Genomic DNA, 14,866 nt, shown 5'->3' with positions numbered 1-14,866 from the left:
ACATCAGGAAGAAAGAACATGAGAAACTGGAGAAATACCAGGGACTCGGAGAAGAACTGGAGAAAGCAGGGAAAGTGAAGGTGACAGTGGTGCCTGTGGTAATTGGAGCACTCGGGGCAGTAACCCCCAAGCTGGAGGAGTGGCTACAACAGATACCTGGAAAGACCTCAGACCTCTCAGTCCAGAAAAGAGCAGTGCTAGGAACAGTGTTTTTAATATACATTAACATACTTTAGTATTAGAATTCATATGTAGCCCATGTCTTACGCTTCACAAAGAGGAAGTTTAGCACAAGTCATAAAATATACCAAAAAAATGTGGGGCATCTTAAATCAAATTTCCTCGCTGCAGTTATGTTTTATTCATTAAGTTATGAAAAAAACCTATTTTGCTTTTGATTATTTTTCTTTCGAATAGTAAACAGTATCATTGCGCAGTGGGCTCTTCTTGTTAGCCTCACAGCGAGAAGTCTCGGGTTCAAATCCAAGCTGGGTTCTTTTTTGTGTAGACTTTGCCTGTTCTCCTTTTGCATACGTTGATTTTCTCTGGGCCTTTGGCTTCCTGACACTCCCCAAAAGCATGATTCATAGGTTAACCCTTGTGCTATCCTAGCCAATTTACCATTGGGAGTTGGGTCATCTAGACCCACTAGACAGTGCACTGAACCTTTTTTCTTCAATGATTTGTGAACCTCACTGGTGTCCATGGATTACATGAAATCTTTCCACCTTTATCCACCTTTGTCATGGTAGGGAGAACACGTCAATGTAAGGGTGGGGTCATCTAAGATAGCACAAGGGTTAATTGGTGTCTCTAAATTGTCTCTAGGTGTGAGTGTGTGACCCTGCAACAGATTGGCAACCTGTTCAGGATGTATCAGACCTTCACCCAGTAAACACATGACCCAAAACGATTAAGTAGGTTGGGACCACTGTTTCAGTGAGTGCGCCAAGAGAGAACTGTGTGATGGAAAAGTTTTCTCCATGTCTTTAGAACCAGATGTCCAGAGAATTCTGTGCATGTGGTTTTTGCAGTAATATATATTACCTGCAGGTGGCGTCCTCCATTTATGTGGAAACATTTCCAGAATTGACTCACTTTGTCTTGATGGGAGGAAAATGGGAGCTTTTTTAGACAAATGTTTAGAATGGCAAATGCCTTAACAATGAATAGTTGCCACGGTAACACTATGTGAAGGATAGGCACTTATTTCCTCTTGAAGCGTTTCTAACATGGTCAGCTATAAATATGAATTTTGAAGAGAAAAAAACAATTTGTGGAAAATTAAAGCTAAAATTTTTTGGTTTGTGTGTGTGGGTGTTATGATGGAATCCCGTTGAAGAGAAAAAAGTGCCTGTGGTCTGTCATGCAATATTAATCCAAAGCCTATTTTGGGAGCAGGAAGTGTTGACGAGAGCGGCTGAACATATGCTCGGCGTGAAGAACACCCGGCGGCGAGGATAACCCTCCCTTACCTGCAGGAGCATCCTCAGTCCATCCCACGCTTCTCTGCTGGTTTTGGACCAAAACAGGTCTGCTGCAGGATTCACGAGCCAAACAAAAAAATTCCTAAATCCAACCCGATTCACCGGATTTCTCCGGAACATTCCTCTGAGAGGAAGCAGGTGAACTGGCGGGATTTGTTACCTGCTCTTCACCGGCAGAGTCTGAAAGGATTACATGTGCGCATTCTGCCCTTCGCCGGGACAAATCCACCACCAAATCCCCTCATCCAAAGACTATTTACAAAAAATGCAACACAAGTTTGATACAAATTGAAAAGCTGTATTGTGCAGACAATAAATAGTACTTATAAAGACAAAAACATGTACAGTGTCGATATGAAAGTCCGCAGCAGAAGCGGTTTACAAAAGAGTTTTCTGCTTTTTCGACCGACACCCCGGCCTTCATCAGGGGGCCGCTCCTCCGACCCAAGCTAGGTCCAATTTCAGAGACATAGCCTCCAAGGTTCGCCGGACCCAGACGTCAGGACGAGCGCTGACCGGCAGGCTGAGGCCCCGCCCACAGATTTTAGCAACTCTTCACAGAAGAAACCTTGCTAAGGTCGGTGGAACCTGCAAAGACAAAATGGTCTATTTTTAGCTCTCGGACAGCGAACGCAGCCCCCAGAGTCCAGTCGACTTCAGCAAAACGTAAGCTAAATACACCAGGACAATCATTACTGAGGAGCACAACTTTTCTGTCTCTTGGGGGCTGGGGGGCTAATTTTAGTCTTTGCAGGGCTCACTGATTTCCTATTATCTGCAGAAGACTGCAAACAAAAATGGGCTGACCTGGTCAGATGCTTGCTGGAGGAGTGGACTTCCATCTCGTTGCTTTTGAACTCGTTCAGCTCTTTCCTGATGGCCGCCTGCGGGACGAAAGCAAAACAAGGACGATCAGGAGGAGAGCGCCATCCTTACATGATCTGCAGGTCAGGCTACATACACACCGGTCTGGAGTGACACATTAGAGAACACCCTTTTGGCAAACGGTGTTCACGCTGGACTGTCGCTACCTGATCGATACTAGCGCATGTCGGAGGAGGATTAGTGCGAAATGTCGCAAATCTCGCAAATTTTGTTGCAGTCTTTTCTTTTTTTCATAGCTCTGTTCTGATTAATGAAAGACTTGGTGTCACAGAATTCCAGCCGGGCACAAATTGCAAATATTGATTGCTCCTCTATGATTATTTTTTAAAAGATTGGTACTTCCATCCCTGATTCAACTGGTTTTACCTTTGCTGTGCGTTTAATGGCTGTGCGTTTTATATGTAGAGCCTGAAAACACACAAACCTGCGAATCAAATGTGACAAATTTAAACGTGGAAGCCTGAAACGCACATTCACGTGCCTTAACATATACTTTTCATTGAAAGGGGTCACTTAAGGTCATTTCCGAGCCCGGCATGAACGTAGCTTCATGGAAGCACAAAAGGAAGCAGCTCGGCAGAAATGTTCGGCGCACCTTGTCAGCGGCGGAGAGTCTGGTCCAGGGTTTGTCGGTGCGCCGGTCGTAGTCCTGAGCTTTGGCCACCTCCACATAATCGCTGAAGCGGATCAGGATCTTTCTTTCCCGCAGCTCGTCCACCGTCGGCCGCTGGTTGAGCTGTGGAAAACATCAAATCATCATGAAAAAAAAGGATGGAAACCAACTCCGCCCCTCTCTGCAGGTACTTCAAACGCAGGTTACCTTTCGATTTAGCCGCTGCTTGATTTCCCTCCTCTCCTCCTGCTCAGTCTGATCATTTCTCTCTGTGGACGAGAGAAAAGGCAAATCTTCATCTTAACAGCCCCAAAAGAGCTGACATGGGAGCTAACGGCCTTCAGAGATGAATGTGGGACTGTTTCATAACTGTTCGCCGCTGTCGGGCCAGCGAGTTTGAAGTGCTGCGACCTGACAACTTCTTCCTGCAGATGTGACTGCTCTGCAACTATCTGACCTAAAAACCCCACAGACTTTACGATGAAACAAGAAACAAGACTTCAATGGAAAGTTTTTGAAGTAATCATCTTATTTTTAACATAATCAAACTTGATTAAAGACCCACTCTGATGAAAATTGTGTTTTTAACATGTTCTTGTGGCCTTTGTCTTTGCATTGTATGAGGTTTATAAATATTTTCTGTGCAATGTCTTGCTTTATAATTTTATTAATTCAATTATGTTTTTATGTAAAGCATTTTGGGTAACATGAGTTGAAAAGGTGCTATACAAATCAAGTTTGATTTGGTCTTCTGATGATGGGGGACAAATTAAAAAAAAGAAGCTTAAATTCACTTTCTTGAGTATTTCTTTATTCTAATCATTGTGAATCAGGAGCAGATGCAAAAATGCAGTTTGAAGAGGAGCTTATTTGTGATGAAGAAAGTACGCTGGGCGGACCAAAAGCTCTCTGCTCCATTCTGATGCATTGCAGACAACTGCGTTTTCGTTTTCCTCATCTGAGCTCACATCTGGCTCAAAACTGAACAGCTGGACAGCTCCTATACTGCTCACCATTTTTTTGTCGCCCCAGGTTGTAAGCTAGCAGGAGTAAGTGTAAACAGATGGAATGTGGGAAGAGGGGGTGGGCAACAGTCCCGCCCACAACTGCTCTGCAGAAACTATGGTCTTTTTTTTTTATGACTAAAAGAGGCATTATCATAATTGATACATCAAAAGATTATAGGAGTGGGACTTTATCCACCTATTTTGTCATAAATAATATCCTGTTTTAAATATGACGGTCAGGTGCTTCAACTGGACTGATGGTCAGGATCAAAATGATCAAACTAGCCTTCTAACAACAATCCAGTTTGAGTGTTTTAAACTAAAACACAATGCAGTTTTACTACAAATCTGACGGCATTGATTACCCAAGTTTCATAACACTTAATATAATAAAGGTAAAGTACACAAAAAATGTAACTTTTTTATTCATTTTGTCTAAATAGATTTATTCATAATTTATTTCACTTTTTTTGCTTTAAAAAAAAAAGATACCACACACAATAAACCTGAAAAATGTTCCTCCGGTTACCAGTTGGTTCATTATTTCTATAGTTAGCAACATTTCCATTTTGTCTGAAACATCTGTTCCAGTGTTTTTGTGTTTGTCTGCCTCTGATCCGTCTTTTCAGATCCAGGTTTTGGTTTCATTACTGTCCTTTTGTTTAGGGGGGTTTTCCTCTCCATAGTCACCCATAGCTGGTTCACTATGGAAGTTACATCAAAACCCATCAATCATATTAAATGAATTGAATAGGATGGACTCTTTAGACAGCCTATTTATAACTTATTGCATAATAACAAAGTTGTCATATTTTACTTTTATTTTTAATTTAGATCAACTTGGAGAGGGATATAAAACAGGAGGAAATCTTTATTTAAGTTTTTCTTAACAATGTTCAAATATTTTTACATTCACTAGGAACTTTTTTTTAATAAAAAAAAAAATTTAAATATTCCCACAAACAGCTGAGTACTTTTTGAAAGTGCAAAGCCCCCCCGTACTCACGCTTGAGAATGTTGCGGCTCTCCAGCTCTTCCACCGCGGGTCTCTGGCTCAGCCTCCTGCGGAAGAACACCAGAATGACGTTCTGAACCATGGTTACGGCCGCGCTGCGTCCGCCGAGAGCCGAAGCACAGAGCGCCGAGATCCGCGCATCCAAGCGCCGAAGCGCGCGCCTCTCCTCGCGTGCACAGAGCGGCTCCTGTCGGCGTTACAACATCTTAAGCTCCACATCGGGAAGAGGAGACCACAGAGGAGCCGGCTCAGAGGGGGGAAACTTTCCCAGAAGATCCGCGGAGCAGTCACGCTGCAGCGGCGGGAAGAGTCTGTGGAGCGGCGCGCTTATCGGTTCACTGACCGACTGAGTGAGCGACTGAGTGAGTGAGGAGCGGCGCCTCACTATTTCAACCCATGAAGAGGATAACCCCCCTCCGCACGCGCGCACATGCGCACTCACGCACAACTGACACCACAGTGAGGACAGGTGTCATGTAGGGACCGAAACATAAAGGTCTCCACAACAAACAACATACAAACGATTGTGACAAAAAAAACAATCTTAATTCAAAAAAATGTTTTAAATGTTAATTCTGAGAGGAGAAGCACAAAAATTCCCCAAATGTTTTGAAAAATGAAATAGAAGGCTATTATTTCAAAGAGAAATTACTTTTAATATCTATTTTCGTTCTGTTTTGAGATATATTATGCAGTTTTATTTGTGTTTTTTTAGATATAAATTCGTACACATACATAATTAGGGCTGGGATTGAGCCAAATCCCTAAATCGATCGGATGTAAGTTCAAAGGGTCAATGTTCAGTTGATTTATGATTAGTGTCAACATTGATCTTAGCAAAAACCAATCATGTTGAGTTACATAAAAAGTGCAACCTAAAAACCAATTCTTTAAACTGAACAAAAATGTAGCTTACAGTTAGAAAAAAGGAAATATTTTTATGTATTTAGTTACTAATAATTTAGGTTATTTTATTTATGTGGCATTCCAAGCCTTTAGAAGTTAGTTAAAAGTTTTGATAGTTGCTCAGACTTAGATGGAAACGATGCTCATCAGAAAACACAAAAAAATTGCATCAGACGAAACTTTTTAAATATGTTGCAATGGAAAATGGGAAAAATTAACTTCCACATAGAATCAAGAACATTGATGCTCATATTCTTCAGAAGAAGACATGAAAAAATAAGCAGTAGTTGCTATAGACTTATCATCTCCACGAGAGTGCCACTTTGAATCAAAGTGTGTAAAAATCCCGTTTGAGTTCACTAGTCATGGAAAACTGAAGTGACAGCTTGAACAGATGCGCTGCAGCAGGTGAGGCTTATGTTGTGCTTCAACGACCTTTAAGACACCTAACTTGGAGCCCAGAAAAGATGTATGCCACCTTAACACTGAGCTGTCACTCATCTCCTTAAAATGATTATTCAAGAAGTTTGTATAAATCTTTTAATTAACTGCAGGTTCATTGGAATTAGGAAAAAAAAGTCTTTGACCCCCTCCCCCTCCCTTCCTTTTTTGCATTCCCCGTCATCCGGATTTCAGGATTCCTCACATGACTTTCAAACAAATCCCCCCCCCCCCCTCAAACACTTGCTGACTAAATTTGCTGAACATTTGTCGAGGTTGGGTGAAGGAAAGACTTAAACAAACAGTGGATAAGCTGGAACAGGCAACAAAAACCAGTTCCCTGACAAGATTTTCAAATAAATAAGGAAGTTTATTTTCCGAAACGTCCAAAAAGAATCCATCCTGCATGATCAATGCTTATTGCATTACTCAACTGCAGGTTGGCCTTTTAATTGAGCTGGCTCACGAACGTGGGAGTGTTTCAGAAGTGGAGCTCTGTAGGATCTCAGTAAATGTCAACAGGGTATCTCCTGAGCCAAATTACAAGACATCATCAGGAAAATGGGTTTGAAAAGCAGTAGTGGACTTAAAAAGTCCAATTTTAAAGTTTGACAAAGCCAATTGGGGAAAGCCACTAAAGCCTGTGCAATCAATCCAAATACAGGATAAGTTAAATTATGTGTTTTACATGTTTCCTCTGCATTTTTTAATCCAAATTCTTTGCATCTTAAAAGGGGACAAGTCTGTAGCAACCATCCAATTTGCCTAATGACTTTAACCCTCGCCATGTTTGTGTTTCTACGTAAATTAGATATGAATGGATCGGGGCACATGCTTTGATTCAAAACACTTTTGATCAAAGGGACTTTTGAACAAATGTCTGTTTGTTTAAAACAAACAGACATTTGTTTTAAACTTATCATGTTACGTTTGTGGGAACGTCAAAGTTTTGTGGAGCTTTCTATTAGACTAAGCATGTATCTGTGCATAATTCCTTATAATGAATTTACAAAAAGATATCAGAAATGCATCCTTCTGGTGACACTGACTGCAGATTGGTGCGCTCCATAGGGATAACGTCTCTTTTCCAAATATGTATTTCTTATATTTTTCCTCCCTTGAAACATTCAATTTCTAGTTTTTTTTGTACATTTGAAATCATGGCACCGTCATCAACCTAGATTAGGCCTAGACTTCACTTGCTATGCTGACCATAATATTCAAAAGTGGAAGGGGATTGATGACTAGTGACTGAGGAAAAGAAAGTCTTACCTTTGCCAACTTACTTTTTTTTTTAATTATGTTTATTTGCTAAACTTCAAGAGATAAATCTTTCTCATTATAAGAAACTCACTAACCTGTCAAAACAATAATCTCCCTGCAAGAGGGGCTGATGGGAATGTCACGCTGCTAGTCTCCACTGAGGTGAGTGCTAATCCTTCGTCTATTCTTTTCAGAGACAGAGCCCGAGGACAGCAAGAGCCATGGAATTGGGGAATGTAGGGTCGCTCTGGGGTTCTTGCCAGGAATACTTAATACAACCGTCTTCGATTCCAGTCTACCAGAAACTCAACCTGCGTTGACCTTATTCACCCTATCCTAAAGAAAAACACTGATTGGGCACACTTTTGCATCACAGATTTCCCCATCTCTAAATGTCAAGCAATAGAAACCTCCAAAGTTTTGCAACTACCTTACAAAAAAAACTTACAGTACCACTGAGGATCAATAAATGGGACGAATTGAAAGACTTTGACAAAGAGCAACAAATCAATTCTTTATCTAGACAGTTGTTTGTTGCTCTTTACAGAAAGTCCACATATCTACTGAGACATCATGTCTGGGTCTTGAACCTTCCGCTGGCAGCACAGTGGGGTGGGACGCCCTCAAGCAGCACAGTTCAGCTCCGACACCACAGGAAACCATGTCAGCCGTCAATTGAAGAAAGCTCTAAAGCTTGCAGCGCGGACAGAACTCGCAATAAAGACACATTGGGTGGTCACGGAGCTGCGAAACACTTTTTCCAGAGCGCGGGTTATAAGCCATACTTCAGGTGGTATCGATGGTGACGATGAACGATGAAGCTTAGATTTTTGGATGGTGCCTGTTTGAACCAAGGAGCAACACTTGGATCAAACAGGTCATTGGAAATGGGAAAAAAATAAACAAATGAAACCCAGCCTGATCAGTTCACTGCACTTCACTATACAAAAGAAAAAATGATTAACCCTTGTGCCATCCTAGGCACTTTAACGTTGGGAGTTGGGTCATCTAGACCCACTAGAAAGTGCGCTGAACCTTTTTTCTTCAATGATTTGTGAACCTCACTGGTGTCCATGGATTACATGAAATCTTTCCACCTTTATCCACCTTTGTCATGGTAGGGAGAACACGTCAATGTAAGGGTGGGGTCATCTAAAATAGCACAAGGGTTACACATAGCATGGTTTTAGTTTAGGACAGGCCTAAGTAAATATAGTTTGAGTTTTACACCTTTGATTTCCTTTCGCACTGAACTTGATGATCTGAAATTATTTGCAGAATCCATAAATTTTTTTGTTTTGTTTGATCCTCCAGTGCACATTATGTGTGAATTATTGTTGTTCCTACTAAACTCCAAACTATTTTCTGTGGTACAAGGTGCCCAAAAATCTGTCAAAATATTGTCGTACAACTTTGGTACACTACAAAACTTTGCCGCTGTGCTGGAACACAACAAACTGTAAAAGTGAGGGGTTTTTATATTATGTGTTACAACTGAACAACATTGAGTTATTGTCAAAATCTGTTGTATTGCACTTTCTGCAAAGGCTGCCCAGTGCAAATCAAAGAGGCTCATATTCCTTACTAGAATAACTACCCATCAACCCCTCTGATCAAATGCCCTACCTCTTGGCCTCTTTAGACTAATGGAGTCATAACATATGTTATAAAAGTTTTGTCAAACTCAATGCACCCTCTAATTCAGTTCACCATCTAGTGCGAAAAATATGGTCACTTTTTAAAATTATATGATTAAAAACAGGTGTTCATATGGAGTCAAAAATGTCCCAAAGAAATGCTGTGTTTTGTTACTTGATTTCACTTGGTTTTTTTTCAATTCATTGGTCAATCTCATTAAAAAAATGTTTGATTTTATGTGAAGAGTTAAAAAAGGTCCGTAACTTGTCTGAAGTGAATCCCATTTCTGAGCATAAAGGATCAATGTTTAAAATCAATGAACTTGCGATTGTGAAACTACATCCGGTTTCCTCAGAAGCTTTGGAAAAGAGTGGAAATTTCCATGTGCTGCTAAACTCCCACCACATGCTCTGTTATTTATAGGCTGAGAAATATGGCACGTATGTCACATCGCTTATAATAATCCTGATTCGGCCAAAGACAGAGAAAAGAAAGAAACAAACAATGGTTGAAGTGGGAGTGGGAGTGGGAGCAGAAACTCTCCGACTTCAGGCTTCAATTAGACACTAATTACAGCTGTGATCTTGGAGTAAAAAAAAACACCGTGGGACATTATTATCATGTGTAGTACTATTGACAGCCTGTAATTTTGATAGTTTTTTTTTTTTTTTTTGTGTGCCATACATGTTCAAACATCCTGATCCGGGACTGCTTGAGAGTTTGAGGAGGAGATAGCTTGTCTGTGTCGCCACAAAAACCAGAGAAAGTTCCCACTCAGATGAAATGCTGGATCATTCCAACAGGTGCAAGATCTCACAGTACAACTACATTCCTCTTCTCACTAAAATACATCCAATTGAGGCTCCGAATATGAGCAACATAAGATCTCAGCTTCCTCTCACTGACCTAACATTATTTTTTACAAAGACTTCACCACACAAAGGCCCCACCTCAATTTAACTAAACCTATGAGATACGAAAATTCAAAATAAACCATTTTAACTGTTGAAAGTTAAAGGAAAAGCACCTTCACAAGAATAAAAAACTCGATTTTACTCTAATACGTTGAGTTCAGGTCAAATCCAGATGAAAAGAGTGGTGCACCCTGCGGTAGTAGCATCATAATTGGGGCTTCAGAAAGTTAGTTTAGTTTAGCAACAGCAATCTAATACAAACACAAAACATGTGTTCTGATGATAAACAACTACAAAACCACAACCCAGCACTTTCTCAAAGGCCAATTCAGTTTTGGCTTCGCATAGAGGCAAAGTTGCAAATAATGACGCCGATGACTAGTTGCGGTTGTACTTATCAAATGCCTCAAAAAAGGCAAATGGCCTCAAAAACGTATGAAGTTTATGTTGGAGCCAGATGACTGACAATGAGGAGAGATTGGTCCAAAACGATCAGAGTCATCGTTTCTATGGCAACTGCCCTTGACAATCAGGAGTAAGCTTGTTTGGAGTACAGACCCGGAGAATCTGTCAATCAAATGTTTTCAACATGTGACGTTGGGGCCAGCAGGCACCACATACTTTAACTGAGGCATCTGATTGCCCAGTTTATAATGTAAATAACTTGCACTACAGAGAAAAAAAAGGAAAAAAGATTAAGATGGTCAAGAGTGTGTTAAAAAAAGATATCTCAGCAAGTAGTAGCTGTGTATTTTTTTAATATAAAACTATGGTATTTTGGCTTGTTGGAGCTTGCAGATACCTTATATTTGGATTGCAAATAGGAAGTCCAGTTATGTTTTGTTTTTTAGCCTGTGTCGTTTTCTAGGACATAGTTTCTGCTGAGCGGAAGCAGTTCGTCAGAAATTTGCCTCTGAGTTATGGGCGGGACTATTGGCATAGAGCAACCCCGCCCCCTTCTCCTCCCCATTGCTGAGAGCTCTTTACATGCTCTCCTGCTATAGCTTACAGCCCCTCACATCCCCAACCTAACATTACAGTGATAAATGTCGGAGCCATCCAGCCGTACAGTTTTGAGCCAGATGTCAGCTCAGACGTACATGGATCTATTAGTTTTCCAAGTGGAGCAGAGCACGGAGCATGTTTAGGTCTGCTCCTGATTCACAAAGGTTTGAATAAAGAAAGACAGCGTAAGTTATGTCCTTCGTCATTAGGAAAATGTCACAAGAAAATGTTAAAAACTCCAAAAACACATTTTTTTTATTTCAGAGTGGGCCTCTAAATCAAGTCAAATTAATTTTATTCCTATGAACTTCAGGAAAAATTAGCAAGAAAGTTACAACCCAATCTTGAGGTCACTCGCATCCCTAAAGGTAAAAGCCGATAAGAAAAACAAGGAATTGATCTTTAGCATTTATCACAAACCATCATTCAATCTTATAATATTTAACTGTTTCTTCAGCTACTTCAGCATTAGTTCAGTCACCAAATAGTTTTAGCAATAGTTTTGAGACTTCTACACTTTACCTAATGCTTATCAACATCCTCAATCCAGCTCTGGCTCCTAACATTTCTCATTTTACTCCTTTTTTTTTTTTTTGGGGGGGGGGGGGGGGGGGGGGTAGTGTAGGTTTTTTTCTTTTTTTTTTCCTTTTTTGTGTAGTGTATCTGAATGTTGTGTTTTATGTCAGAGCAGAAAAAAATGTAAAAACACTCTTCAAGGTAAATTAAAAATGTTCAAAGTTATTCATCTGTCCTCCTTCTCTCCCCGGTGTTGGTACTTTGCATGGAAATGTGGGAATCAGGCCTTCTTCAGATAACGTAGTCCGCAGATTTCGGCAAGAACTTTGCTCCAGTGAAAAAACATCTTTTTATCTGCAGGTCAAAGGAAGTAGACACTCATCATCTGTCTCTATGATGGGAAAGAAAATGTTTTGTCCTTAGGCGGTCAAAACTGCAGCAGGATTCATTGATCTTTTAAACCGCTAATGAACATCTTCGTCATCCTTCATCATGACTGAGCTCTACACTGTATTTGCTTCTGACGAAGACAGTGGCTTCTGTTCTCTGTTGCTTAGAGACATGTATGGGATGATAATCGGTGCATCCTCGGTCACATTCATCTTCCTGAAACTAAAAGGAGCGCTGGCTGAATGAAACAAACGAGCTGCACTCAAACTCCTGCTTCAGTCAGCTGCTGCGGGTATTTATAGCAGCCCAGACAGCAGCTGTGGCAAAGTCCCGTTTCACACTTGTGAGCTGTGCTGTCAGCAGAAATCACTGCCGTGAATGCCGAACTTTTAGGCGCCCCTCAAAACGACTGCACTGAGAGCACACGCTGAGAATGATTAGCTACTGGTTCATTAATGTAGAGGCAAAAGAAAGCAAAGGTTTGGTATTTCTGTGTCATCAAGTGGCTGCAGTGACAGCTGCGCTCTGCGTGTCTAGACTGAAAGCAGAAGGTCAAACAAGTTAATCTGGTTAAATCCTGTCACAGCTGGAACACTTATTGGTGATTCTGCTCTTAACCTTTTCACGCTGCATGAAGTTTTGTGTTGCCTCATTCCTACAGATTGACTTTTTTTGATCAAATTGCAAAACTGGGCTTCATTGGATGTAACTTTGCTCTTACTGTTAGATCTTAGTGCTGCATTCGTTATATTTTATAACACAGCCAACTCCACAGTTGGTGGAGTACCACAGAGCTCTATGCTCGATACCTTTTCTTTTACCTTGTCAATGACTCCAGTAACTACTATTGACTAACCACATTTGTGTTTATAAAAAAATGTAAAAACTAATATAAATTTAAGGGTAAAATTATTTAACACAAAAATCTAAGGAGTTTAATGCCAGTTTTATTGGTTAGCAATTTAATTTTTCTTCTTTAAATAAAAAAATCTAAAAGTTTATATAAAATTTTATAAATATATACGTTTAATGTATATACATTTTATAATATGCCTGTATGTGTGTGATAAATGCGTATTTTAGAATGTATTTATTTTTTATTGTTACATTTTTTATTATTAACCTATGCTACTTGCTAATAATTTAGCATTTAGCTTAGCAATTTTGCCTAAAGTTAGCTTTTTAGCAATTTTATTTTTTGTACTCAAGTATGCCAACAAAACTGTTTTTTATACATTTTTATAGTTTTTAGTATAAAGCTGTAAAATATTGTCATTTCAAATGTATCTAACCTTGTTCAGATACATTTGCGTTTAACTAGTAATTTTATCCTTAGAGAATGCGCTAGAATCTGTCATCATTAAATTCATTTGAGCTTGTCAAACTAAATGTAGTGATTCTCATTTTAGGATTTTAATATCATGCATGAGCATTTAAGTGTATGTCAAATGTCAATTTCTCACAAAAAAACAACAACCCCAAAGTAGTATTTTGACCCATTCACATAATGCGTAGTATTCCTCTGAAAACTTGCTCTCTGACATAGATAATTGATATTTATGTCTATGTGATAGATAAGCGTTGTTTTTATAGTATGATTTTTATCCTCCTCTCACACAAAAATAATGTTTTATTGCCTTATTTGGGACGCAGTTTATCTCATTGAACACATTAATTCTGATAAGCCTTTTTGCATTTTTACATGAGACAGCTCTTTTTATAGCATTTCATTTATGTCAGTAATTCAGGGCCAAGATGCTGCAGCATTAGAGTGGATGCTCAAGCTCAACGCCGTGCAGAACTTCGAGAAAGCTGCTGAGAAACCTCACCAGGGTTTATGTAAGAATGTGCCACAGTGCAAACAGAGAATGCCTGCATGAAACCCAGACATGTGGAGCAATGCAGCAAACTGTGGCCACCTCCCCAGAGGAGCCCTGCAAAGGGGTGGGGACAGTTCAGTCAAAGGGGAATGTTTTTCCATAAACGGGGACAGAGGGAGGCTCAACTGTGATGTAGAGAGGGATTGATTATAGGTGCTGATGCACCAAGTTATTTTTAGAAAGAGAGGATTCCCTGCTCTCCTGGCCTCATCTTTGGCTCTTCTCTGCTGCAGAGAGATGCACTGAAGCAGCGGAGATTGATGCAACACGGCATGACCCCTTCGCCGTTAAGTCAGCGAGTGTTGCATAATAAATGTTTACATTTGGGACAAACCAGAAACAGCTAATGACATTTCAACTTTTTCAATGAATGAACTACGGTACACAATAGAAGCAGAAGATTGTAGATGGAGCAAGAATCTAACCTGATGGAGATTAACTGTGAAGTGTCTGGCGAAAAAACAGCTCTCTGCTTAGAGAGCAGGCTATTTAAGGGTAGAAAGCAGGTGGTACAGCATCCGTACAGGGGTCTTGCAGGTTTTTGGGTTGTCCTGTGGGAGGTTGTAGAGACGAGCAGCTAGTTCTTAAAGTAAGCGCAAATGTGTCTTTCAGTTCCCTTGTGGCTGGTATGGCCACCTCAAGGGATGTTTTGAAAATGGAATGTATGATTGTCGTGTGTGTGGTAAAGATATTGTAAAGTATTTGTAAGGCTAATGTAAGTTTATGACGTACTGGTGATGCTGGCAGGGCACAAGCACCGGTCCCTTATTGAACATGTGCAAATGCAGCATGCACGGGGTGTGCAGGTGATTTGTAAGTGCCCATGGGACACCCAATAGATGTCCACACAAACTACCCGCTGATTTTCTAATTTCCTCATTTCTAAAAGTCGGGTTGCACACAAGA

General features: G+C 40.3%; 1 protein-coding gene across 4 annotated transcripts in view; it reads right to left on the bottom strand.

Moving 5' to 3' along the window:
• Nucleotides 1-1,764: 1,764 nt before the first annotated feature.
• Nucleotides 1,765-14,866, bottom strand: part of LOC101168282 (phosphatase and actin regulator 3) — a 42,220-nt gene continuing 29,118 nt past the window's right edge. For all 4 annotated transcript variants that reach the window (XM_020703397.2, XM_020703396.2, XM_011475265.3 and 1 more), the window contains exons 9-13: nt 4,999-5,054; nt 3,193-3,254; nt 2,968-3,108; nt 2,295-2,371; nt 1,765-2,075 (exon numbers count right to left, since the gene is read on the bottom strand). In XM_020703397.2, coding sequence (XP_020559056.1) covers nt 2,060-2,075; nt 2,295-2,371; nt 2,968-3,108; nt 3,193-3,254; nt 4,999-5,054 — 352 coding nt within the window. In that variant the 3' untranslated portion in view covers nt 1,765-2,059. The remainder of the gene's footprint in view (nt 2,076-2,294; nt 2,372-2,967; nt 3,109-3,192; nt 3,255-4,998; nt 5,055-14,866) is intronic.

This window comes from Oryzias latipes, chromosome 5 (assembly GCF_002234675.1).
Source record: "Oryzias latipes chromosome 5, ASM223467v1".
Classification (NCBI taxonomy): Eukaryota; Metazoa; Chordata; class Actinopteri; order Beloniformes; family Adrianichthyidae; genus Oryzias; species Oryzias latipes.
This window is presented reverse-complemented; position numbering and strand designations above follow the sequence as displayed.